Below are 25,466 nucleotides of genomic sequence, written 5' to 3'. Positions count from 1 at the left end.
ACTTACTGATATAAAAAAGAAAAAGAAAAACTACTTGCCAATCACTTACCCCTTTGGCTGTGACGCCACCTTTTGATTCCTTTCTGCTTCTTTTCTGCTGTTTCTCCCGGCTGGAGCTGCACAAGCTGTGCCTTTTATAGGCCTCACCACGCTGCTCCCGCCTCTCGCCGACTGCCGCTGCCTGTGGAACACCCGCTGGGCCTTTTATTGGCCTCACCACGCTGCTCCCGCCTCTCTCCGACTGACACTGCCTGTGGAACACCCGCTGGGCCTTTTATAGGCCTCACCACACTGCTCCCGCCTCTCGCCGACTGCTGGAAAAATGGGTCCTTTTCGGGTTGGAAATCGATGGATAGTGGTGTGCCACAGGGATCGGTGCTGGGACCACAACTATTTACAAGATACATAGATGACCTGGAAGAGGGGACAGAGTGTAGTGTAACAAAATTTGCAGATGACACAAAGATTAGTGGGAAAGTGGGTTGTGTGGAGGACACAAGAGAGGCTGCAAAGAGATTTAGATAGGTTAAGCGAATGGGCTAAGGTTTGGCAGATGGAATACAATGTCGGAAAATGTCATCCACCTTGGGGGGAAAAAAAACAGTAAAAGGGAATATTATTTGAATGGGGAGAAATTACAACATGTTGCGGTGCAGAGGGACCTGGGGGTCCCAAAAAGTTAGTTTGCAGGTGCAGCATGTAATCAGGAAGGCGAATGGAATGTTGGCCTTCATTGCGAGAGGGATGGAGTACAAAAGCAGGGAGGTGTTGCTGCAACTGTGCAGGGTATTGGTGAGGCCGCACCTGGAGTACTGCATGCAGTTTTGGTCACCTTACTTAAGGAAGGATATACTAACTTTGGAGGGGGTACAGAGACGATTCACTCGGCTGATTCCAGAGATGAGAGGGTTACCTGATGATGATAGATTGAGTAGACTGGGTCTTTACTCGTTGGAGTTCAGAAGGATGAGGGGTGATCTTGTAGAAACATTTAAAATAATGAAAGGGATAGACAAGATAGAGGCGGAGAGGTTGTTTCCACTGGTCGGGGAGACTAGAACTAGGGGGCACAGCCTCAAAATACGGGGGAGCCAATTTAAAACCGAGTTGAGAAGGAATTTCTTCTCCCAGAGGGTTGTGAATCTATGGAATTCTCTGCCCAAGGAAGCAATTGAGGCTAGCTCATTGAATGTATTCAAATCACAGATAGATAGATTTTTAACCAATAAGGGAATTAAGTGTTTTGGGGAGCGGACGGGTAAGTGGAGCTTTGTCCACGGCCAGATCAGCCATGATCTTGTTGAGTGGCGGAGCAGGCTCAAGGGGCTAGCGACTCCTGTTCCTAGTTCTTATGTTCTTAGCCAATCCTCTATCCATGCTAATATATTATCTTGTGCAGTCACCTCTTATGTGGCACCTTATTAAATGCCTTCTGGAAATCCAAATACACCACATCCACTGGTTCCCCCTTATCCACCCTGTTCGTTACATCCTCAAAGACCTTTTGTCAAACATGATTTCCCTTTCATAAAACCATGCTGACTCTGCTTGATTGAATCATGCTTTTCCAAATGTCCTGGTATTGCTTCCTTAATAATGGACTCCAGCAATTTTCCAATGACAGATGTTAGGCTAACTGGTCTGTAGTTTCCTGCTTTTTGTCTGCCTCCTTTTTTAAATAGAGGTGTTATATTTGCGATTTTTCAATCTGCTGGGACCGCCCCAGAATCCAAGGGAATTTTGGTAGATTACACTATCTCTGTCGCCACTTCTCTTAAGACCCTAGGATGTCAGGCATCAGGTCCGGGGGACGTCCGCCTTTAGTCCCATTATTTTACCTAGTTACTACTTCAATAGTGATAGTGATTGTATTAAGTTCCTCCCTACCTATAGCCCCTTGCTGATCCACTTTTGGGATGTTTTAAGTGTCCTGTGGAGAACAAACGCAGTTTGGGTGACGTCTTTGCGGAACACCTCCTTTCAGTCCACAGGCATGACCCTGAGCTTCCGGTTGCCTGTCACTTTAATACTCCACTCCATTTCCACTCTGACCTCTGTTTTCGGCCTCTTGCATTGTTCCAATGAAGCGCAACGTAAGCTCGGGGAACAGCACCTCATCTTTCTATTTAGTAGATACATTTTTAGTAGAAATTAATTTGAGGGAAACAATTTCTCTCATGAGTCTATAGTCCAACAGCACAGCAGATCTAATAAAAATGCACTTGCTTCAAATCTGTTGCATCAACTTTTTCCAGTTCAGATGAGAAGTCATTGATCTGAAGTGTTAACTCTGTTTCTCACTCCACAGATGCTGCTTGACCACCTGAGTATTTCCAGCATTTTCTGTTTTTATTTCAGATTCCAGCATCTGCAGTATTGCTTTTGTACCACAGCAGATCAGGTGGTTTTGAGAACACTTGCAATAACATTAGACAATTTTTGCAAAGTTGCAGAAATGATTGAATTGCAAACTTAAAAAAAATCTGATTTGAAATTGTGTCTGATTCATTATTTACCACCTTGACTTGCCCATACGCTAATTCTTTCTTGTAATTAAAGGCTATTAATTTTCAAGAATTGACGCTCACTAAGAAAAAACGTATTTATTTTTATAAAGAAAGTGAAAAACATTAGTATGTAAAATAATATAAAAGAATAACAATCGTAATAATGGCAATAACAGTAGGATTCTAATAAGGCAAGGCCTCAGCACAAACATTTATCACACCATCAAACTTGGAATGTTGAATGAATATTTCTAAATGTAGGTAGCTTGTCTTTTAATTTTTTGTAGTTTATAATAGTTTTTAAAAAATTGTTGCTTTGCTTTACTTTTTAAAAATTGGACAGTATAATATCTGTTGACCATTCTCATCTTTTTGGTTGAAGAAGTAGGTTCAACAGTTGACTGCAAGATTTTCTGTGTGAACACTGAGTGAGCAACACTTAGCTTATGATGGCTGAGAAATCTAAGAGAAGGAAGAACCATCAGTATGAACATTATTCATTCTTCCATGAGTGGAGACGCGCCTATATATTTTTTGTACAATGTAATGGGAAACCTGTGTACCACCTTTGTCATAACAGTCTAAGTCAGTTTCAAATTCTCAAATCTTCAATGTTCATTTCAGCAGTGACACATGACAAAAGATTCTGAACTTTATTCACAAAGACCTTGAAAAGCAAAAGCAAGTTTTCACTAAAATTGTCGAACGAGTCAAGCTTTCGTCTCTAGCCTCATATCAAGTGACCTGGAACTTTACCTGTGCAAATAAAAGCCAGACCCTGATTTTGAGTAAATGTGGCTGAGTGAAATTGCAGCTATCCCATGACCAGAAAACCATTAACTGCAAAAGCACGTTTCAGACATCCAACTGTCTTGTCTCACAGTAGAATGACTGATTACAGGTATAATTAGTGACATTGAACAAAATTACATTCAGACATCTACAAGTGTGCATATTTGAGTCTTGTGATATTGAGGACAAGCTGTGTGTGCATACATGTGTGCATGCACTCTATCTGGTGACTGAACTATAAAGAAAGAATTGATTGACATTGTGTCAGTAAAAATCAAACCCAGATATGGTTATCAAGCATACCCTAATCTCTTGTTCAGAAAGCGAAGCTAACCATACAAAAAAAATACTGACATTCAATGTTTCCCCCAATTTTTTTGGGGGGGTGGGGATGGGGAGTGGTGAGTGACCCGTTCACAGTTTCACACACGCACAAAATTTAAGATTGAAAATGCCGCTCTCGGGCTGCATGGGACCAGCAGAGAGCTGTGTGGCCGTGAGGAAATGTTGCTGATATTGCTACAGATGGGGTTTTCTTAGGATTAGTAAAGGGGTTAATGGAACTGTGAATAATTGATGATGGCTTACAAAATTTTGTACACATCAAAGCATCATCATTCAAGAGTAGCTGGTATCAAGGCACTTGAATTTGTAGAAAGCCATGAAGATTTTTTTAGAAAATTGTGAAACTTGGGCACGGAACCAGGGGAAATTCATTTGATTGGAGAGATCAATGTAGATGATCTCCCTGAAGGTATGCTTCACTGTGCAATGCTTTAGCTTTCCAGAATAAAAGTGGTCACTCCTTTTTCTGGAGTGCGGTATCCTATGAAGCTATGCATGGAAGAAAGAATAAAGCAAGTTTTGGATTCTAAAGCACAGACACAGTACACCTACGTTTGCGCTATAAACTTCTGTTCTATAATCTAAAGGAAAGAACTTGCCTTTATACTGTGATTTTCATGACTTCAAGATTTCCCAAAGTACTTCACAGCCGATTAAATACACTTTTGAAGTATAGTCACTGTTGCTTAGTTACTCCCAAGGTTGTTGCTTGATTTTTTTTTAATTTGAGCTTCCATTCTTCCAGTGCCATATTGGGAAAGTATAACGATTATTGTCTTTAATGTCAATAACATTTTTTGTTTCTTTTTCCAGTCTACCTATATGATTTTTGGGGATGGGATTTATTTAAATGTTGTTCGCTTATGAATATTTATTTAGCGCAACAATGTGAGTGACTTGAGTGAGGAAGCTGAAAATAAGCATATATAAATCAATATTGTTTGTACTGTGCAAACTGATTCAGCATCTCCAATCTGTTGGGCTCAGTCACTCTGACAACTCGCTTTACCGGACCAACATTCAGTCTGTAAGCAAAAAAACTCCAGAAATGAATAGAAGGATAGAAAAGTTTGTGCTTATTGAATTAGGAGGATGAGACTCTTTCCACTATGGATATCTCAATCAGATATTCCCATATCATCTACACAACGGATCAGATGTTTATCCTTGATCCCAATATAACTAAAATTACTTTCTCCCAAGTACAATTTTTTTCATTTACGGCATCAACCACCTGAGTGACAATTTAATGCCACTGGTGTTGAGTTGTGCGCAGGCTTGTGTCTTTGACCCATGCTTAATAAGAACTGGATTGATATTGGCTGAATTAGTTTTACACTCCGAATTGAAAAAAGGTTACTTTCATTCCATGAACCTGCACTGGACTAGAGCACAGGCCTCAAAAGTGAAAGGACGGTGTTGTAATACAATGAGATCCACTAAACTGTTATCAAGTCATAATTAAATTAAGCTCTTGATTTTTAATATTTAACATGTATTGATAACGTAAGTGCCATTATTCTATCATGCTATCATTGTAATAATGGATCTGATGTGCCAGAACTGCATTTGTAACACGGATTCTTAGTACCCTGTACACCGTTTTTTTGTATTGTCAGTATATGATTGCCAAGTGTGAAATATCTTTTTAAATTTCACTCCAGAGGACAACCTTGTAACTCACAAGAACATGCTGGACTGGAAATATTCCTTTTAACATTAATAAAAGTGATTAGATTTTGTCTTTATCAATACAGAGTATACAAGAAATTGAGAAGTAAAAATACTTGGAAAGGACTGCTGTCTAAGTTGCTTCCAGAATCATAGGAATTTATAGCATGAAAAGAAGCCACTTGGCCCAAAGAGCTATCCACAGCCCCATTCCCCAACCATTTTAAATCCTCGCTGCATAGGAGCCGTAATTTATGTTCCATTTGGTGGAAATTTAGTGAATCATTACATATGTGCCTACTTTTCCCATTAATCTGACCAAGTTTTTTTTTATGCTTGCAGATTGAGAACCTGCAAGAACAATTGAGGGATAAAGAGAGACAAATGAATAGTCTGAAAGAACGTGTAAAATCACTGCAAGCCGACACTACCAATACAGATACTGCCCTTACTACCCTGGAGGAGGCTCTTGCAGAGAAGGTGAGTAGTTGGTGTGGTTTGGCCCAGATGAAAGTTCAAAGAAAATAGAGCAAAGTGCCTGCTCATAGAAAGCCCTTATTGTGGTCTGATGCAGCACTATATTTGGTAAATCATAAACATTTGGGTAGTAACACTGGGACCATATTTTGAATGTAAATTTGCAGCTCTGTTTTAATAATTGCCAATTCCAGAGCTGACATGGTTGTTTCAATATGCTGTACCAATGAGTAGTAATGGGAAGACTTATGCCAATGATTATTCAAATGGTGAGTTTCCATATTTCGACGTGACTTCATGGGAAAGGAGAGGGCAGGTATTTTCCCAAAGGGAGTTATGGAATATTGGAGGAAGAGAGTCATCCCATGCTGTTGTCATGTATCTGTCAATCCTTGTGGAGTGTTCTCCTAAAGTTCTCCCAAGATGAGCTCCTGTGAAGGACACAGTAAAACGTATCCGGATAAAGGAGTGCAGTTATGTATAAATCTGTAATCTTGCACATGATGTGCACTTCCTGTACACATTTATCTTGCTCCTGTGTCATGCTTTTTAGAATGGAAAACCCATACATCAACATGCTACAATGGGGAAAAACTCTTAACATATAGTACAGAAAAACCTTATGTAATCTACCCCACTGTAGTTTGTTGATAAAATAACTGAATAACTCAAAATACTTTTTGAAGACATTTTCAAGTTTGATTTTTTTTTTCTCAGTAGCTGAAACCGCTAATGTCCAAAATAAGGTTTTAAACAAAATAAAAAACTTATTTCATAACAACATTATTATATTTATCAAAATTGTCTTGTGTATATTTTAAAGATTTTCCTGTGAGGTCTTGGCTGGGAGGTTTCCCTCTTCTCTGCTCAGTGCTATCAGTTCCATACCCTTCTCTCATTGCTAACATCTGAAATGCACTAGTGAGCTTACCACCACATTTCACCCCTCGTTCTACCAAACTCACGATTCTTCTCCACAGTGATGACAAACCAAAGAATCCCCTCCCTGTGCTACCAAACTCCACTATTGCCCCCAGTGAATTCCAACGTTAAGCAAATCAGGACACTATGTCCTCGATTTTCCTGCAATTTTTGTCCTTTTATTATTGAATCTGGGACTGCCGATTCAACTACTAAGTCATGGCATGGCATGGCATGAACATACTTTTAGTATAACATACCAAGTGTCACTAAAGCCCATTACTCCTCCCCATGACTGTTAAATACCAGATATCTATATGCAATTGGTGTATATTGCACATTGTTTTGCAGTGATCTTGTAATTTTTAAAAATGTTAAGGGCCAGAAATGAAATACATAAATAAAGGAATATGTATAAATTAAAAGTCCTCATTTACAATTTTCATAGAATAATGGTCAGTGTAGTAGAATTCATATCACAGCAGCAATAAGAATCCCACAATGCCATTTAATAAAATGGAATATGACTTATTTAATCAATGTAAATCCGTAACCCTGATATAATACCTTCCTTGGCATCAGTACCGCTTATCCTCATAAAACAGCAAATCCTTTGACTCGCCATGAGCAATGTAGTGAGTGATCGTCTAGTAATATAAAATCATGCTACCTATAGTTTTTAATAATTAGACACAGAATTGATGACTTATAATGGCAACTACAACACAATTGTTTGACGTGATCCAATTATCCCTTGCCTCCTAGCCTTGCTTCACCTTAAGATTACAGAGGTAGGTTATAGGAACAGCATGTGGTAATAAAGAGGTGTTAGTGGATGCTGTGGGTTGGCTGTGTTCAGAGTGTGGTCCTCCGATTTGGGAGTCATGGGGAATGGGATCATTCAGGTGGGGTACAAGAGTGTAGGAGAGCTGGGAAGGATGTTGCAACTTGAGGGAGCCTTGGGAGAACACAAGAACATAAGAATTAGGAGCAGGAGTGGGCTATACAGCTCCTTGAGCCTGCTCCACCATTCACTAAGATCATGGCTGATCATCGACCTCAAGTCCACTTTCCTGCCCGATCTCCAAATCCCTTGATTCCCCGAGAGTTCAAAAACCTTGAATATACTCAATAACTCAGCATCCACAACCCTTTGGGTGGAGAATTCCAAAGATTCACAACCCTCTAAGTGAAGAAATTCTTCTTCATCTCAATCTTAAATGGCCGACCCCTTATCCTGAGACTATGCCTCCTAGTTCTAGACTCTTGCCAGGGGAAACAACCTCTCCGCATCTACCCTGTCAATCCCCCCTAGAATCTTTAATGCTTCAATGATATCACCTCTCATTATTCTAAACTCCAGAGCGTATAACCCCAATCTACTAAATCTCTCCTCGTGGACCACTCTTTCATCCCAGGAATCAATCTAGTGAACCTTCCTTGCGCTGCCTCAAAGGCAAGTATGTCCTTCCTCGCATAAGGAGACCAAAATTGCACAGTACTTCAGATGTGGTCTCACCAAAGCCCTGCACAAATGTAGCAAGACTTCCTTACTCTTGTATTCCAACCCCCTTGCATTGAAGGTCAGCATGCCATTTGCCTTCCTAATTGCTTGCTGAATGCTAACTTTCTGTGTTTATGGCATGAGGATGAATCTAACTGAACACCAACATTTGATAGTTTCTCACTATTTAAAAAATAATCTGTTTTTCTATTCTCCCTACCCAAGTGAATAACCTCATATTTCCCCACATTGTACCCCATCTGCCACCTTATTGCCCACTCACTTAACCTGTCTATATCCCTTTACAGGCTCTTTGTGTCCTCCTCTCAGCTTACTTTCCCACCTAGCTTTGTATTGTCAGCAAACTTAGATACATTACACTCAGTCCCTTCATCTAAGTCATCAATATAAATTGTAAACCGCTGAGGCCCAAGCACAGGTCCTTGCGGCAACCCACTAATTACAGCCTGCCAACCTGAAAATGACCCGTTTATCCCTACGCTGTTTTCTGTCTGTTAACCAATCCTCTATCCATGCTAATATATAACTGCCAATCCCATGAGCCATTATCTTCCATAACACTCTTTTATGTGGCATCTTATCGAATGCCTTTTGGAATCCACATATACTACATCCACTGGTTCTCTTTTATCTACCCTGTTAGTTACATCCTCAAAAACCTCTAATAAATTTGTTAAACACTATTTTCCTTTCATTAAAACCATGTTGACTCTGCCAAATCATATTATGATTTTCTAAATGTCCTGTTGCCATTTCCTTTATAATGCATTCCAGCATTTCCCAACAATTGATGTCAGGCTAACTAGCCTGTAGTTCCCTGTTTTCTCTCCTTGTTGAATAGCGGGATTACATTTTTTACCTTCCAATCCATGGGACCATTCTAGAGTCTGGTGAATTTTGGAAGATCACAACCAATGCATCCACTAGCTGTGCAGCTACCTTTTTTTAGAACCCTAGGATATAGGCGATCAAGTCCAGGGGATTTGTTGGCTTTTGTCAACAACTTGAATTTATATAGCACCTTTTAACGTGGGACAATGTCCCAAGGCACTGAAATCAGCTAAAGATGACAAAAAAATTGATGAGGTGAAAATAAAATGATAAATTAGCAATTTACTCAATTAGTCCCATTAGTTTCTCGAGTACTTTTTTTTTAACTGATATTAATTACGTTAAGTACCTCACTTTCATTAACCCCTCGGTTCCTCACTATTTTTGGTATGCTTTTTGTGTCTTCTACTGTGAAGACAGATACAAAATATTTATTTAAAGTCTCTGCCAATTCCTGATTCCCCATTATAATTTCTCCTGTTTCAGCCTCTAAGGGACTGATGCTCACTTTTGCTACTCTCCTTACATACTTGTATAAGCTCTTACATTTTTAAAATATTTCTTGCTAATTTACTCTCATTCTATTTTCTCTCATCAATTTTTTTGTCATCCTTTGCTGGTTTCTAAAGCTCTCTCAATTCTCAGGCTTTCTACTATTTTTTGCTATATTATAAGCCTTTTTTAATCTAATACTATCCTCTTTAGTTAGCCAAGAATGGCTCACTTTTCCCATGGAGTTTTTATTTCTCAATGGAATATATATTCATTGAGAATTTGGGAAAATCTATTTAAACGTCTGCCACTGCTTATCTACTGTCATACCTTTTAATCTAATTTGCCAATCTACCTTAGTCAACTCACCCCTCATGTAATTGGCTTTATTTAAGTTTAAACTCTAGTTTCGATATTAAATATTTCACTCTCAAATCCAATGTGAAATTCTGTCATGTTATGATCACTTCCCCCAACCCCCAGAGGACCCTTTACTATGAGGTTACTAATTAAGCCTGTCTCATCACAAAATACAAGATCTAAAATAGCCTGTTCCCTGGCTGGTTCCAGCAACAACAAAAACAATGTGTATTTATATTGTACCTTTAACGTAGTAAAACATCCCAAGGTGCTTCAGGAGTGTTATAAAACAACATTTTGACACTGAGCCACATAAGGAGAAATTAGGACAGACTTGGTCAAAGAGGTAGGCTTTAAGGACCGTCTTAAAGGAGGAAAGAGAGGCGGAGAGGTTTAAGGAGGGAATTCTAGACCTCATGGCCTAGACAAGTGAAGGCACAGCCACCAATGTTTGAGCAATTAAAATTAGAGATGCTCAAGAGGCCAGAATTAGAGGAGCGCAGATATCTCCGTGGGGGGGGGGGGGGGGAGGGATGTGGTTGTGGGGCTGGAGGAGATTACAGAGATGGGAAGGGGAGAGGCCATGGAGGGATTTGTAAACAAGGATGAGAATTTGAAAATCGAGGTGTTGATTAACTGGGTGTCATTGTAGGTCAACGAGCACAGCGGTGATGAGTGTACGGGATTTGGTGCAAGTTAGGACACGGGTAGCTGAGTTTTAGATGACCTGACATTTATGCAGGGTAGAACGTGGGAGGCCAGCCAGGTGCAGGTTGGAATAGTCAAGTCTCGAGGTAACAAAGGCATCCATGACGCATTGTTCTAGGAAACTCTCGAATGCATTCCATGGCCTCGTCCTCCAAACTATCTTTGCCAATTTGATTTGCCCAATTTATATGAAGATTAAAGTCCCCCACAGTTATTACATTACCTTTGTTACTAGCTCCTATTATTTGTTGATTAACACTCCGTCCAATGGTATAGCTATTGTAAGAGGACCACTAAACTACTCCCACCAGTGTTTTCTGCCCTTTGTTATTTGTTATCTCCGCCCATACTGATCCGACTTCCTGATACTCCGAGCCAAGAGCCTTTCTCACTGCTGTCATTATGTAATCCTTTATTATCAGGGCTACTTTTCCATTTTTCCTCTTTTCCATTCTGCCTGTCTTTTTAAAACGCCAAGTACCCTGGAATATTTAGTTCCCAACCTTGGTCACCTTGCAACCATGTCTCTCTGTTAGAAATAACCAATTTACGATCTCTTGTCACAATAATCAGGATCGACTGTAAATGGTGGGTAGATTGTGTTTAATCAGAGGTTGAGACTCAATGTAACACACTAGTTATACAGCAAAAACATACGACCGTGACAAGTAGCTGGTACCAATCCGATCAGACACATGGCTGGTGCGCGTGAGCAGTTCTCTGGCTTGTGGCATCTGTTCCTCTCGCCTAGAGCCTCCTTCTGTGAGCATGGGATCACTCTCGAAAGAGCATTCGACCAACCCAACTTCTGTATGGCTCTCTCCTCCACCGTCTGTGGGACAAACCCTCAGGGTGTTACTTTTATTGGGCTCAATTTTCCCAAAGCATTTTTTTGCCATACTTGGAAGAGTTACACCCGATTTTTCTTTTTGTGGTCCAAGTACGGCAAAAAAAAAGTGTTGTAAGCTTCTCCTTAGGATCGCTTCATTTTGGCGTGGCCTAACCCAAGGTGGGTGGAGCCTTGATCTGCGCCAAAAAGATCGGGCTGCCATGGTAACCAGGGACACAAGCATACAGCCACCTTGCAACACATTAAAAGAAATAAAAAACACATAATAGCAACTTAACTCCAACCCTGCCGGAAGGGCTTGCCGGTCCAGTCCCATTCTCGGTCCCCATCGGTTCAATTTTCCTGCCAATGCGTTCTCCTCCCGGTCCGCTCCCCCGCCCCTAGCCCAGGTCGAGTGGTCTCCTCCCTCCTGGTCAAAGGCTCCCCCCCCCCGCCACCTCTCGCTCTCCCTCTTCCCCCCTCCCGCCACCTCTCGCTCTCCCTCTCCCCCCCTCCCCCCCCCACCTCTCGCTCTCCCTCCCCCCCCACCTCTCACTCTCCCTTCCCCAGCCTCTCCTACCTTTCCTGCTGCTGCTGTCCAGGCATCTACTGCACTTAGCTGCGCCGATTTCTTTAACTCTCCACTAGGATTTTCTCGAGAGGCCACATATGCTGGCCTAAGTAGAAATGGAGTAACGATCAGCTGCCCAAAGTTGCCTATATGGCTAGAATTGGCATAGGTGGCTGGTAATGCCCCCTTTTGAGAAAAATAACTTATCTTAAAAAAAAACATAACTAACTAAGCTATGTTGGTGCAAATTGATTGGGGAAACTAGAGATTTTTAAGTTAGGCCAGAAAAAGCAGCCCAATCCAAAAAAAACGGCACAAATACTGGGGAAAATTGAGCCAATTCTCTTTTTAGAGATGCGCCTGGAATGGGATATTGACAAGACATTTTAACCTAATAGAGGCTTCCCTAAAAACTCAATACCCAATGGGACGTTGAATTCTTTGTCTCAATTCTTGAATCAAAGCCCTCCCCTAAAGGGGTCTCATGACCTTGTTCACATGTCTTTCCTGTTTATACTTTCTGAAGGTTCCTTCATTGGAATTCATGTCTTATCTCCCTGTTCCCTATCCTCTTGGGTACAATTAGTACAAGGCCTGGCCCCTTACTCTCTCAACCATGAGGCCCAAGCCAGAGCTACCTCACTTCAGCTGGCCGTTATCTCCTTTTGATCTAGCAAACTGCTCCATTCTGAGATGGGTACCTTAACCTCTCCAAATTTCTTCCATACATAAACAAAGATCAAATCTTAACTTGCAAACAACAGATAATTGCTTGGAAACAAGAAGGTTGTATATGGCTGTAACATCCGCAGGGAACCAAAACATTAGTACATTCTGCGCATCTATCTAGTTATTCTAAAACTAGTCTGAGAATACTTTTTGTCTCCCGTTCTAACACAATTATGTGAACACAGCATTATTCACATCACAGTATTGTTTGCATAACCATATACATTTTGAACATCCCTGATTTCTGACACTAATGACTATTAGATCAAACCCTTTTATCTCTTTGTAGCACTAAGTCGTCCATCTTATGAATGCTTCGCGCATTCAGATAAAGACCCTTTAATTTTAAATTTTTAACCATTATTCCCTGCTTTCATCTTATTTGTTGTTGCACTATTACTGTTAAACTCTCTGTCTCTTCCTGTCATACTCTGCTAATCTTTACCCAAATTGGTACACTGCTCCATTGCCTTGACTTTTCTCTTCAGATTTCTAAATTTCCCCTCACCTGACCTCTTCTCCCACCCCCCCCCCCCCCCCGCACCATTTTTTAGTTTAAAGCCCTATCTATAGCCCTAGTCATTCGATTCGTCTGGACACTGGTCCCAACCTGGTTTAAGTGGAGCCCATCCCAATGGAATAGCTCCCTCTTTCCCCAGTACTTATGCTAGTGCCCCATGAATCGAAATAAAAACAGAAAATGCTGGAAATGGTCAGTGGGTCAGGCAGCATCTGTGGAGCGAGAGAGGGAGATCCTTAAACCTGGGACCTGTGAACTCCCGGTCGCGGCTGCAGAGACCAGTATCTATCCCGCTGACTATATACTGTCCCCTACCACTGCAACATTTCTTTTCACTCTCCGCACTTGAATGGGTTTCTGTACCATAGATTTGTGGTCAGTTTGCTCATCCACCCTGCAGACTCTGCCCTCATCCAAACAGGCAGCAAGAACCTCATACCTACTGGATAAGGACAAAGGCTGAGGCTCCACCAGCACTGCATCTGGGGTCCCCTTGCCTGAGTTGCAATCACGCCCTCCTGTCCCTGACCACTAACCAGACCTGTACCACTACCTAACATAAGGTGTGTGACTACCTTCTCGATCAAAGTGTCCAGGTAACTCTCCTCGTCCCTGATGCCCCGCAATGTCTTATAGTTCCGCTTTTTAAAATAATTACTTACTCTAGTTTAAGTTATAGGTAGATTAAATAAAATATTTACCTGTAACACAAAGCACTACAGGTATTGGAGACAAAAAGCAGAACCTCCTTTCCCCTATACTCCACATTCCCAACTGAAAGGGTATTCCCAGCAGAGGTTGTGTTATTTAAGATAATGCCAGTTTCCCCACTCTTGGGGAAACAGTTTATACAAATTCCCCACCCTGCTATGATTAGAGCCGCAAGACATAACTTAATCCCCCTACCCATTCCCAACCAGACTCTAAACTTCAACCTTGAGCCTGGACTCCCAAATTCTATGTTCCCAACTGTTGTGGCAGTAAACTAGTCAACTTTGTTCCTGAAGCATATCTTTAGTGCTTTTATTATTTAAAAGTGCTCAAAATAAAATGTTAAGGCATTCCTGGCAGTGCAGCCTTGGGATATGCTGGTTATGGCCTTGGGACTTGAGGGATTCATTTGCTGTTGAATCATAGAATGGTTACAGCACAGAAGGAGGCCATTTGGCCGATCAAGCCTGTGCCGGCGCTCAGCAAGAGCACTTTAGCTAGTGCCACTCCCTCGCCCTTTCCCTGTAGCCCTGCAAATCTATCTTTCAGGAACTTATCCAATTCCCTTTTGAAAGCCATGATTGAGTCTGCCTCCACCATCCTTTCAGGCAGTGCATTCCTGATCCTCAACACTTGCTCTGTTTTTAAAAAAAAAAGTTTTTCCTCCTCGCCTTTGGTTCTTCTGCCAATCACCTTGAATCTGTGTCCTCTGGTTCTCGGCCCTTCCGCCAATGGGAACAGTTTACTCTGTCTAGACCCCTCATGATTTTTAACACCTCTGACAAATCTCTTCTCAACCTTCTCTGCTCGAAGGAGAACAACCCCAGCTTCTCCAGTCTGTCCACGTAACTGAGGTTCCTCATCCTGGAATCATTCTCATAAATCTTTTCTGCACACTCTAAGGCCTTGACATCCTTCCTAAAGTGCGGTGCCCAGAATTGGACACAATACTGGAATTGAGGCCGAACCAGTGTTTTATAAAGGTTCATCATAACTTCCTTGCTTTTGTGCTCTGTTTCTTTTTAATGAAGCCCAGAATCCCGTATGCTTTTTTCCCGCTTTCTCAACCTGTCCTGCCATCTTCAACGATTTGTGCACATTTAAAAAAAAAAAAATAAATTTGTTCATGGCATGTGGGCTTCGGTGGCAAGGCCAGCATTTATTACCCATCTCTAATGGCCCTTGAGAAGATGATGATGAGCCGCCGCCTTGAATTGTTGCAGTCCTTGTGGTGAAGGTACTCCCACAGTGCTGTTAGGGAGGGTGTTCCAGGATTTTGACCCAGCGACAATGAAGGAACGGCGATATATTTCCAAGTCAGGATGGTGTGTGACTTGGAGGGAACATGGAGGTGGTGGTGTTGCCATGTGCCTGCTGCCCTTGTCCTTCTAGGTGGTAGAGGTCGCGGGTTTGGGAGGTGCTGCCGAAGAAGCCTTGGCGAGTTGCTGCAGTGCATCTTGTAGATGGTACACACTGCAGCCACGGTGGTGGATAGGGTGCCAATCAAGCGGGCTGTTTTGTCCTGGATAGTGTCAAGCTTCTTGCATGTTGTTGGAGCTGCACTCATCCATACAAGTGGCGAGTATTCCCACTCCTGACTCATGCCTTGTAGATGCTGGAAGGGCTTTGAGGAGTCAGGAGGTGAGACAGTCGCCACAGAATACCCAGCCTCTGACCTGCTCTTGTTGCCACAGTATTTATGTGGCTGGTCCAGTTAAGTTTCTGGCCAATGATGACCCCCAGGATGTTGATGATGGCGGATTCGGCGATGGTAATGCTGTTGAATGTCAAGGAGCAGTGGTTAGACTCTCGCTTGTTGGAGTTAGTTATTGCCTGGCACTTTTGTGGCGTGAGTGTTACTTGTCACTTATCAGCCCAAGCCTGAATGTCATCCATGTCTTGCTGCATGCGGACATGGACTGCTTCATTATATGTGGAGTTTCGAATGGCACTGAACATTGTGCAGTCATCAGCGAACATCCCCACTTCGAACCTTATAATGTAGGGAAGGTAATTGTTGAAACATCTGAATATGGTTGAGCCGAGGATACTGCCCTGAGGAACTCCTGCAGCGATGTCCTGGGGCTGTGATGATTGACTTCCAACCACCACAACCATCTTCCTTTGTGCTCGTTTTTACTCCAGCCAGTGGAGAGTTTTCCCCCTGATTCCCATTGACCAGTTTTACCAGGGCTCCTTGATGCCACACTCGGTCAAATGCTGCCTTGATGTCAAGGGCAGTCGCTCTCGCCTCACCTCTGGAATTCAGCTCTTTTGTTCATCTTCAGACCTAGGCTATAATGAGGTCTGGAGCCGAGTACTCCTGGCGGAACCCAAACTGGGCATCGGTGAGCAGGTTATTGGTGAGTAAGTGCCGCTTGATGGCACTGTCGACGACACCTTCCATTACTTTGCTGATGATTGAGAGTGGACTGATGGGGCGGTAATTGGCCGGATTGGATTTGTCCTGTATTTGGTGGACAGGACATACCTGGGTAGTTCTCCACATTGTCGGATAGATGCCAGTGTTGCAGGGATATTTATAGAAACATAGAAACATAGAAAATAGGTGCAGGAGTAGGCCATTCGGCCCTTCGAGCCTGCGCCGCCATTTAATGAGTTCATGGCTGAACATGCAACTTCAGTACCCCATTCCTGCTTTCTCGCCATACCCCTTGATCCCCCTAGTAGTAAAGACTACATCTAACTCCTTTTTGAATATATTTAGTGAATTGGCCTCAACAACTTTCTGTGGTAGAGAATTCCACAGGTTCACCACTCTCTGGGTATCCTTCAATCAGCACAACAAAAACAGATTATCTGGTCATTATCACATTGCTGTTTGTGGGAGCTTGCTTGTGCGCAAATTGGTTGCCGCCTTTCCTACATTACAACAGTGACTACACTCCAAAAAGGTACTCCATTGGCTGTAAAGCGCTTTGAGGCGTCCGGTGGTCGTGAAAGGCGCGAGATAAATTCAAGTATTTCTTTTTCTTTAATTGGGCGGATAGGATTTGTCCTGCTTTTTGTGGACAGGACATACCTTGCCAGTTTTCCATATTGTCCGGTAGATGCCATTGTTGTAGTTGTACCGGAACAGCTTGGCTAGAGGCACAACTAGTTCTGGAGCACAAGACTTCAGCACGACATCAGTGAAATAAATGACCAGATCATCTGTTTCAGCGATGTTGGTTGAGAGATAAAAATTGGTTACGACACTGAGAACTCCCCAGCTCTTTAAATAGTGGCATGAGATCTTTTACATGCATCAAAGAGGTCAGATGGAATCTCAGTTTAATATCTCATCTGAAAGACGGTACCTCCAACAGTGTCAGTCTAAATGATGTGCTTAAGTTTCTGAAGTGGGGTTGAACTCATGGCCTTCTGACTCTGAGGCGACAGTGCTACCACTGAGCCAAGTGCATGTTGACATGTTGGTGCAATCATGGAATTTTTTTCGAGCACTCTTGAGAATCTTAGAAATTTATGGCACAGAAGGAGGGCGTTTCGGCCCATCATGTCCGTGCTGGCCGATAAACAGCTATCCAGCCTAATCCCACTTTCCAGCTCTTGGTCCATAGCCGTGCAGGTTACAGGACTTCAAGTGCACATCCAAGCAACCGTAAATGTGGTGAGGGTTTCTGCATCGACCACCCTTTCACGCAATGAGTTCCAGATCCCCATCACCCTCAGGGTAAAGAAATTTACCCTCATTGGGCCCAAGTTTCCCCAGGAGTTGCTCCATTTTTTTTGGAGCAACTTGATTTTTCTGAAGTATCTTAAAAGTCGCAATTCTGCACATTCAATTTGCTCCAGTGCAAGTGAGTTAGTTAGGATTTTTTTTAGTTTAGTTTAGTTTTATTCAAAAGGGGGCGTTACCAGCCACCTACGCCTGTTTTGGCCATTTAAGCCAGTTTGGCCAGCTAATAGTTGCTCCAAACTAACTTTGGCCAGCGTATGTGTTCGCACAGAAAAACCTTATGGAGAGTTAAGAAATCAGCGCAGGCAGACAGAGCTGGGTGGGGGGGATGGGGGGGAAGGAAGCACAAGCGACCTTGCAAAGCACTAAACACCTTCACAACAACTAATACAGATCTTGTACTGTAACTTTTGCATAATTTACACATTCCACTATATAAAGCTTCATAAAATATGCACTTTTTAATATCATTTATATCGGAAGTTGAATTTTGATGGTGCTGACTGCCATTCTTACTGCTCTTATCAGCAGACAGTCTCGGGACAACTTTTCTAATTCGAGCAGCTTGTTCTTTTTCCAAGTCATTGAAAGAGACTCTTCTCCTTCCCTCCCCCTCCCTTCCCCCATCAAAACTCTTCGCCGATCAAAAGTCTCCCAGCACCAACTTGTTTCTTGTAGCCATCAGAGTGGTTTGAGTCTTGAACTCAATTTACAAAGTCTAAAAAGGATATTGTCTTTTGGCATTAATGCTTTGAAATTTCTTTAATGTGATCAGTGACACAAACCAGTAGCTTCATCCCCCCCACCCCAGTATCGTGTCTCGAAGAATTCCACTGCAAACATGCTGTATGACTCCTGGTGGCCCTAACTCGAGCCGCGCCCCCCCGGGGTCCTCCTGCTCCTGCTCCCTCGGGCTCCTCCAGCTCCAACTCCTGTTCCCCTGGACCCCTCCAATTCCTCCTCCTGCTCCTGCTCCTGCTCCCCTGGGCCCCTCCAGCTCCAACTCCTGCTCCCCCAAGCCCCTCCAGCTCCAACTCCTGTTCCCCTGGACTCCTCCAGCTCCAGCTCCTGCTCCTGCTCCTGCTCCCCTGGGCCCCTCCAGCTCCTCCTCCAGCTCCTGCTCCTGCCCCCCGGGCCCCTCCAGCTCCTGCTCCTGCTCCCCCGGGCCCCTCCAGCTCCTGCTCCTGCTCCCCCGGGCCCCTCCAGCTCCTGCTCCTGCTCCCCCAGGCCCCTCCAGCTCCAACTCCTGCTCCCCCGGACCCCTCCAGCTCCTCCTCCTGCTCCTGCTCCCCTGGGCTCCTCCTGTTCCTGCTCCCCCGGGCCCCTCCAGCTCCAACTCCTGCTCCCCCGGGCTCCTCCAGCTCCTGCTCCTGCTCCCCCGGGCCCCTCGAGCTCCTGCTCCTACTCCTCCTCCCCCAGGCCCCTCCAGCTCCTGCTCCTGCTCCCCTGGCCCCTCCAGCTCCTCCTCCAGCTCCTGCTCCCCCGGGCTCCTCCTGCTCCTGCTCCTGCTCACCCGGGCTGCTCCCCCGGGCTCCTCCTGCTCCTGCTCCCCCGGGCTCCTCCTGCTCCTGCTCCCCCGGGCTCCTCCTGCTCCTGCTCCCCCGGGCCCCTCCAGCTCCTGCTCCGGGCCCCTCGATCCAGCTCCTGCTCCTGCTCCTGCTCCACTGGGCTCCTCCAGCTCCAGTTCCAGCTCCAGCTCCTGCTCCTCCAGCTCCTGCTCCTGCTCCACTGGGCTCCTCCTGCTCCTGCTGCTGTTCCCCCGGACTCCTCCAGCTCCTGCTCCTGCTGCTGCTCCCCCGGACTCCTCCAGCTCCTGTTCCTGCTGCTGCTCCCCCCGGGCTCCTCCAGCTCCTGCTCCTGCTGCTGCTCCCCCGGGCTCCTCCAGCTCCTGCTCCTGCTCCCCCGGGCTGCCCCTGCTCCCCCGGGCTCCCTGGCAAGCTTCCCTCAGCACACCACGCACACACATTGCCAACTGAATGGGAGGAGCAGCAGAGGATGCAGACAATGGGGGTGCGAGAGGCTACAACAATGAACTGGAGTCTAAGTGAGCGCAGGAAGGCAGCAGCCGGCCTGTGCGGCAGGTCACTCAGCCCTGAATAGAGGCGGTGAACATCGGGTCGTCCCTTCGGCCAGGGACAGGGGCTGCGAGCATCGGGACACGCTGGGAGGGCGAGGAGCTGCTGCGCATGTGCGCAGACCCCACTGCACATGCGAACAGCTGCTGGCACTGTTTCCAGCGCAGAGCTGAAGCTCCGCCCCCTCACTGTGATTGCCACGCCACGCCAGACCCTAGTACGGTCCACGGAGTGGGGAGAATCAGCAGCTACATTTTCGGTGCTGTTTTTGGAGTAGAAAGTCGGCGCACCACGGGTAAGTGCGCTGGAAAAAGGGGTTGGGGAAACTTGGGGCCATTATCGCCTCTAAACCTCTTAGCAATTACTTTAAATCGATGTCCCCTGGTCGTTGACCCCTCTGCCAAGGGAAATAGGTCCTACCTATCCACTCTATCTCAGTCCCTCATAAGACATGGACCATGTACAGCAGACATCTCAAGTTGCTGGAGAAATATCACCAACGATGTCTCCGCAAGATCCTACAAATCCCCTGAGAGGATAGGCGCACCAACATCAGCGTTCTCATCCAGGCTAACATCCCCAGTATTGAAGCACTGACCGCACTCGATCAGGTCCGCTGGGCAGGCCAAATAGTTCATATGCCAGACACGAGACTCCCGAAACAAGTGCTCTATTCTGAGCTCCTTCACGGCAAATGAGCCAAAGGTGGGCAGCGGAAACGCTACAAGGATGCCCTCAAAGCCTCCCTGATAAAGTGCGACATCCCCACTGACACCTGGGAGTCCCTGGCCCAAGACCGCCCTAAATGGAGGAAGTGCATCCGAGAGGGCGCTGAGCACCTCGAGTTTCAACTCCGAGAGCATGCAGAAATCAAGCCCACCCACACCTTCCCTCAACGACTGTCTGTCCCACCTGTGGCTAAGTCTGTGGCTATCGTATTGGACTGTTCAGCCACCAAAGAACTCACTTCAGCAGTGGAAGCAAGTATTCCTCGATTCTGAGGGACTGGCTATAATTGTGATGATGATAATGATGAATTTAATACACCTCAATAAGGTCATCCCTCAGCCTTCTCTGTGCCAAGCAAAACAAACACAGCTTATTCAATCTTTCCTCATAGTTAAAATGTTCCAGATCAGGCAACATACTCATAAATGTCTTCTGTACCCTCTCCAGTGCAATCACATCTTTCCTGTAATGAGGTGACCAGAACTGCACACAGTACTCTAGCTGTAGCTTTACTAGCGTTTTATAGAGTTGAAGCATAACCTCCCTGCTCTTGTATTCTTGCCTCAACTAATAAAGACAGGTATTCCATATGCCTTATTCACCACCTTATCTACCTTGCCTGTTACCTTCAGGGATCTGTGAACTTGCACTCCAAAGTCCCTTTGCTCCTCTACACTTCTCAGTGTCCTACAAAAGAACATAAGAAATAGGAGCAGGAGTAGGCCACCTGGCCCCTCGAGCCTGCTCCGCCATTTAACAAGATCATGGCAGATCTGATCATGGACTCAGCTCCACTTCCCTGCCTGCTCTTCTTAACCCTTTATTCCCTTATCGCTCAAAAATCTGTCTATCTCCGCCTTAAATATATTCAATGACCTAGCCTCCACAGCTCTCTGGGGCAGAGAATTCCATAGATTTACAACCCTCTGAGAGAAGAAATTCCTCCTCATCTCAGAATAAGGGGCCGCCCATTTAAAACTATGTCCTAGTATTAGTTTCCCCTATGAGTGGAATCATCCTCTCTGCATCCACCTTGTCAAGCTCCCTCATTATCTTATGTTTCAATAAGATCACCTCTCATTCTTCTGAACTCCACTGTGTATAGGCCCAACCTACTCAACCTATCTTCATAAGTCAACCCCTCATCTCCGGAATCAACCTAGTGAACCTTCTCTGAACAGCCTCGAATGCAAGTATATCCTTCCTTCAATATGGAGACCAAAACTGTACACAGTACTCTCGGTGTGGCCTCACCAATACGCTGTACACTTGTAGCAGGACTTCCCTGCTTTTTATACTCTATTCCCCTTGCAATAAAGGCCAACATTCCATTTGCCTTCCTGATTACTTGCTGTACCTGCACACTAACATTTTGTGTTTCATGCACAAGGACCCTCAGGTCCCTTTTTGTAAAGTCAGAATCCAGGGAATTTTGGTAGATTACAACCAATGCATCCATTATCTCTGCAGCCACTTCGTTTAAGACCCTAGGATGTAAGCCATCAGGTCCAGGGAACTTGTCTGGTATTTAACGTGTAATTCCTTGCCTTGTTAGCCCTCCCCAAATGTATTACCTCATACTTCTCTGGATTGAATTCCATTTGCCATTTTTTTGCCCACCTGACCAGTTCATGGATATCCTCTTGCAGTCTGCAACTTTCTTCATTATCAAACATACAGCCTATTTTTGTATCATCTGCAAACTTCTTAATCATACCGTGTTACTTCTTCCAAAAAATTCAATCAAGTTAGTCAGACACGATCATACCTTAACAAATCCATGCTGGCTGTCCTTGATTAATTCGTGTCTTTCGAAATGAAGGTTTACCCTGTCCCTCACAATTTTTTCCAGTAATATTTCCACCACCGTAGGTTAGGCTGACTGGCCTGTAATTACTCGATCTATCCCTTTCTCCCTTTTTAAACAACGGTACAACATTAGCAGTCCTCCAATCCTGTGGCACCACACCTGTAACCAGAGAGGATTGCAAAATAATAGTCAGAGCCTCTGCTATTTCCTCCTTTGCTTCTCTGAACAGCCTGGGATACATTTCCTTCGTGCCTGGGGTTTTTTATCCACTTTCAAAGCTACTAAACTCTAATACTTCCTCTTTCACTGTGTTTATTTCATCTAATATTTCACACTCCTCCTCCGTGATTGCAATATCTGCATCACCCCTCTCTTTTGTGAAAACAGACACCAAGTATTCATTCAGAACCATACCCATGTCTTCTGCCTCCACACACAGATTTTATATTAAATACATTCCAGGAGTGTTTTTACATTGACAACAATCTTGTGATGCAATACGTTTACCACTGTGTATTTTGTAATTCGGAAATTTCCTACTTTTGATCTGTCTGTCACACATCAAGACTTATCACTATTTATTTTTCTACTTTGTCCTTCATACAAAAAAATATTGTCACTGTGTTTGACAAAAATCCATTTTAGTATAATTTACTTTAATTTAGTGCTTGCAGTGGACACAATGGTATGGTATTATAGCTGAGCTTGGAATTATTAACACTTTTTGTTTTATTTCTGGTACTGCCACTGCCAATCTCAGAGCAGTACATCAGCTCTACCTAACCGAATATATCTCATTTCTGACTACAACAAGCTAATCCTTCCTCTGAAGCCATCACTGGGAGACTGACTATATTACTAAAGGACACATAAGTAGGATTCTCACAAGCAACAGTAACCTCCCCTCCCAGAGTTCTTAAGTGTTGGGGCAATTAAATATCAAATAATGGTCCAGATTTTGTGCTCAGGGAACGGCATTCGGCGTTCATTACACTTACAGCTGCTTGCAGACTTGTTGCAGGCTTTAGAGCAGCAGCTTGCTGTTATTGGACATCCGATCCAGCGCGGTGTCCTCTGCAGGGTATCTGAAGCATTTAAGAGTAGGGAAAGCAGCAGCGTGGCTCTTGAACCAATCAGATTGAAGAATTCTCACTGTGACACGCAGAGTCTAAACCAGGAAGTATAAATTAGAATATTTCATTCATTGTAAAATCATGTATACAAAGTGAAATAAAGGGCCCAAGGTTCCATATGATTTGCGCCTGATTTTTAGGAGCAACTGGTGGAGAACGGACTATCTTAGAAATCGCAATTCTCCACATTTTATTTTCTGCAGTTCTAGTCAGGTAGAACAGTTCTACTTTGGAACAGAATTTTTTCTTCAAAAGGGGGCGTGTCCGGCCACTGACGCCTGATTTCAAAGTTTCCACAGTGAAAACGTACTCCAAACTAACTTAGAATGGAGCAAGTGAAGATTTTTGTCGAACTGAAATAACCTTGTCTACACATTAAAAAATCAGGCGCAGGTTACAAATTAGGCGTCCAGAACGAGGTGGGTGGGGGAGAGGGTGGGGGGGAAGGGAAGTCATTAAATTCTACAATAAATCCTTATTTGTACTTCTACAAATATTATACAAATAAATCCGACCTGAATAAAAATTTATAAGCAAAGAAAAGATTAAATAAACCATCTTCCTACCTGTGTGAAAGTGCTTCAGGCACAGAGAATTCTGCAGTCAGCCTGAGGCGCTCGTTCTTCCTGTGGGGGGGGGGGGGGGGGCGGTGAGGAGGTGCCCGTTCTTTCCCGGTGGGCGGGGGGGAGGCGCCCGTTCTTCCCGCGGGGGGGGGGGGGAGAGGAGGCGCCCGTTCTTTCCCACGGGGGGGGGGGGGGGGGAGGCGCCCGTTCTTCCCGCCGGGGGGGGGGGGGGGGGAAGAGGAGGAGGCGCCCGTTCTTTCCCACGGTGGGGGGGGGAGGTGCCCGTTCTTTCCCACGGGGGGGGGAGGCGCCCGTTCTTTCCCACGTGGGGGGGAGGAGGCGCCCGTTCTTTCCCACGGGGGGGGGGGGGCGCCCGTTCTTTCCCACGGGGGGGGGGGGAGGTGCCCGTTCTTTCCCACGGGGGGGGGGGGAGGTGCCCGTTCTTTCCCACAGGGGGGGGGAGGCGCCCGTTCTTTCCCACGGGGGGGGGGGGGGGGGAGGCGCCCGTTCTTTCCCACGGGGGGGGGGGGGAGGTGCCCGTTCTTTCCCACGGTGGGGGGGGGAGGTGCCCGTTCTTTCCCACAGGGGGGGGGAGGCGCCCGTTCTTTCCCACGGGGGGGGGGGGGGGGGGGGGAAGGAGAGGCGCCCGTTCTTTCCCACGGGGGGGGGGGGGGAGGCGCCCGTTCTTCCCGCGGGGGGGGGGGGGGAGAGGAGGCGCCCGTTCTTTCCCACGGGGGGGGGGGGGGGGAGGCGCCCGTTCTTCCCGCGGGGGGGGGGGGGAGGAGGCGCCCGTTCTTTCCCACGGTGGGGGGGGGGGAGGCGCCCGTTCTTTCCCACGGGGGGGGGGAGGCGCCCGTTCTTTCCCACGGGGGGGGGGGGAGGTGCCCGTTCTTTCCCACGGGGGGGGGGGGAGGCGCCCGTTCTTTCCCACGGGGGGGGGGGGGAGGTGCCCGTTCTTTCCCACGGGGGGGGGGGGGAGGTGCCCGTTCTTTCCCACAGGGGGGGGGAGGCGCCCGTTCTTCCCGCGGGGGGGGGGGGAGGTGCCCGTTCTTTCCCACGGGGGGGGGGGGGAGGAGGAGGTGCCCGTTCTTTCCCACGGCGGCGGGGGGGAGGCGCCCGTTCTTCCCGCGGGGGGGGGGGGGGGGGGGGAGGAGGAGGCGCCCGTTCTTTCCCACGGGGGGGGGGGGTGGAGGGGAGGCGCCCGTTCTTTCCCACGGGGGGGGGGGGGGGGAGGCGCCCGTTCTTTCCCGCGGGGGGGGGGGGGAGGTGCCCGTTCTTTCCCACGGGGGGGGGGGGAGGAGGAGGTGCCCGTTCTTTCCCACAGGGGGGGGGGAGGCGCCCGTTCTTTCCCACGGGGGGGGGGGGAGGCGCCCATTCTTTCCCGCGGGGGGGGGGGAGGCGCCCGTTCTTCCCGCGGGGGAGGGAGGAGGCGCCCGTTCTTCCCGCGGGGTGGGGGGGGGAGGAGGC

At 45.9% G+C, this 25,466-nt stretch overlaps 1 protein-coding gene across 3 annotated transcripts in view; it reads left to right on the top strand.

Moving 5' to 3' along the window:
* The window catches only part of LOC139280807 (ELKS/Rab6-interacting/CAST family member 1-like), a 1,247,673-nt gene that overhangs the window by 260,670 nt on the left and 961,537 nt on the right, over positions 1 to 25,466 (top strand). For all 3 annotated transcript variants that reach the window (XM_070900522.1, XM_070900521.1, XM_070900523.1), the window contains one exon: positions 5,658 to 5,795. In XM_070900522.1, the coding sequence (XP_070756623.1) occupies positions 5,658 to 5,795 (138 nt within the window). The remainder of the gene's footprint in view (positions 1 to 5,657; positions 5,796 to 25,466) is intronic.

This window comes from Pristiophorus japonicus, chromosome 15, assembly GCF_044704955.1.
Source record: "Pristiophorus japonicus isolate sPriJap1 chromosome 15, sPriJap1.hap1, whole genome shotgun sequence".
NCBI classification, from domain to species: Eukaryota; Metazoa; Chordata; class Chondrichthyes; family Pristiophoridae; genus Pristiophorus; species Pristiophorus japonicus.
Note: the sequence above shows the minus strand (reverse complement) of the source record. Positions and strands in the feature narration are given on the sequence as shown.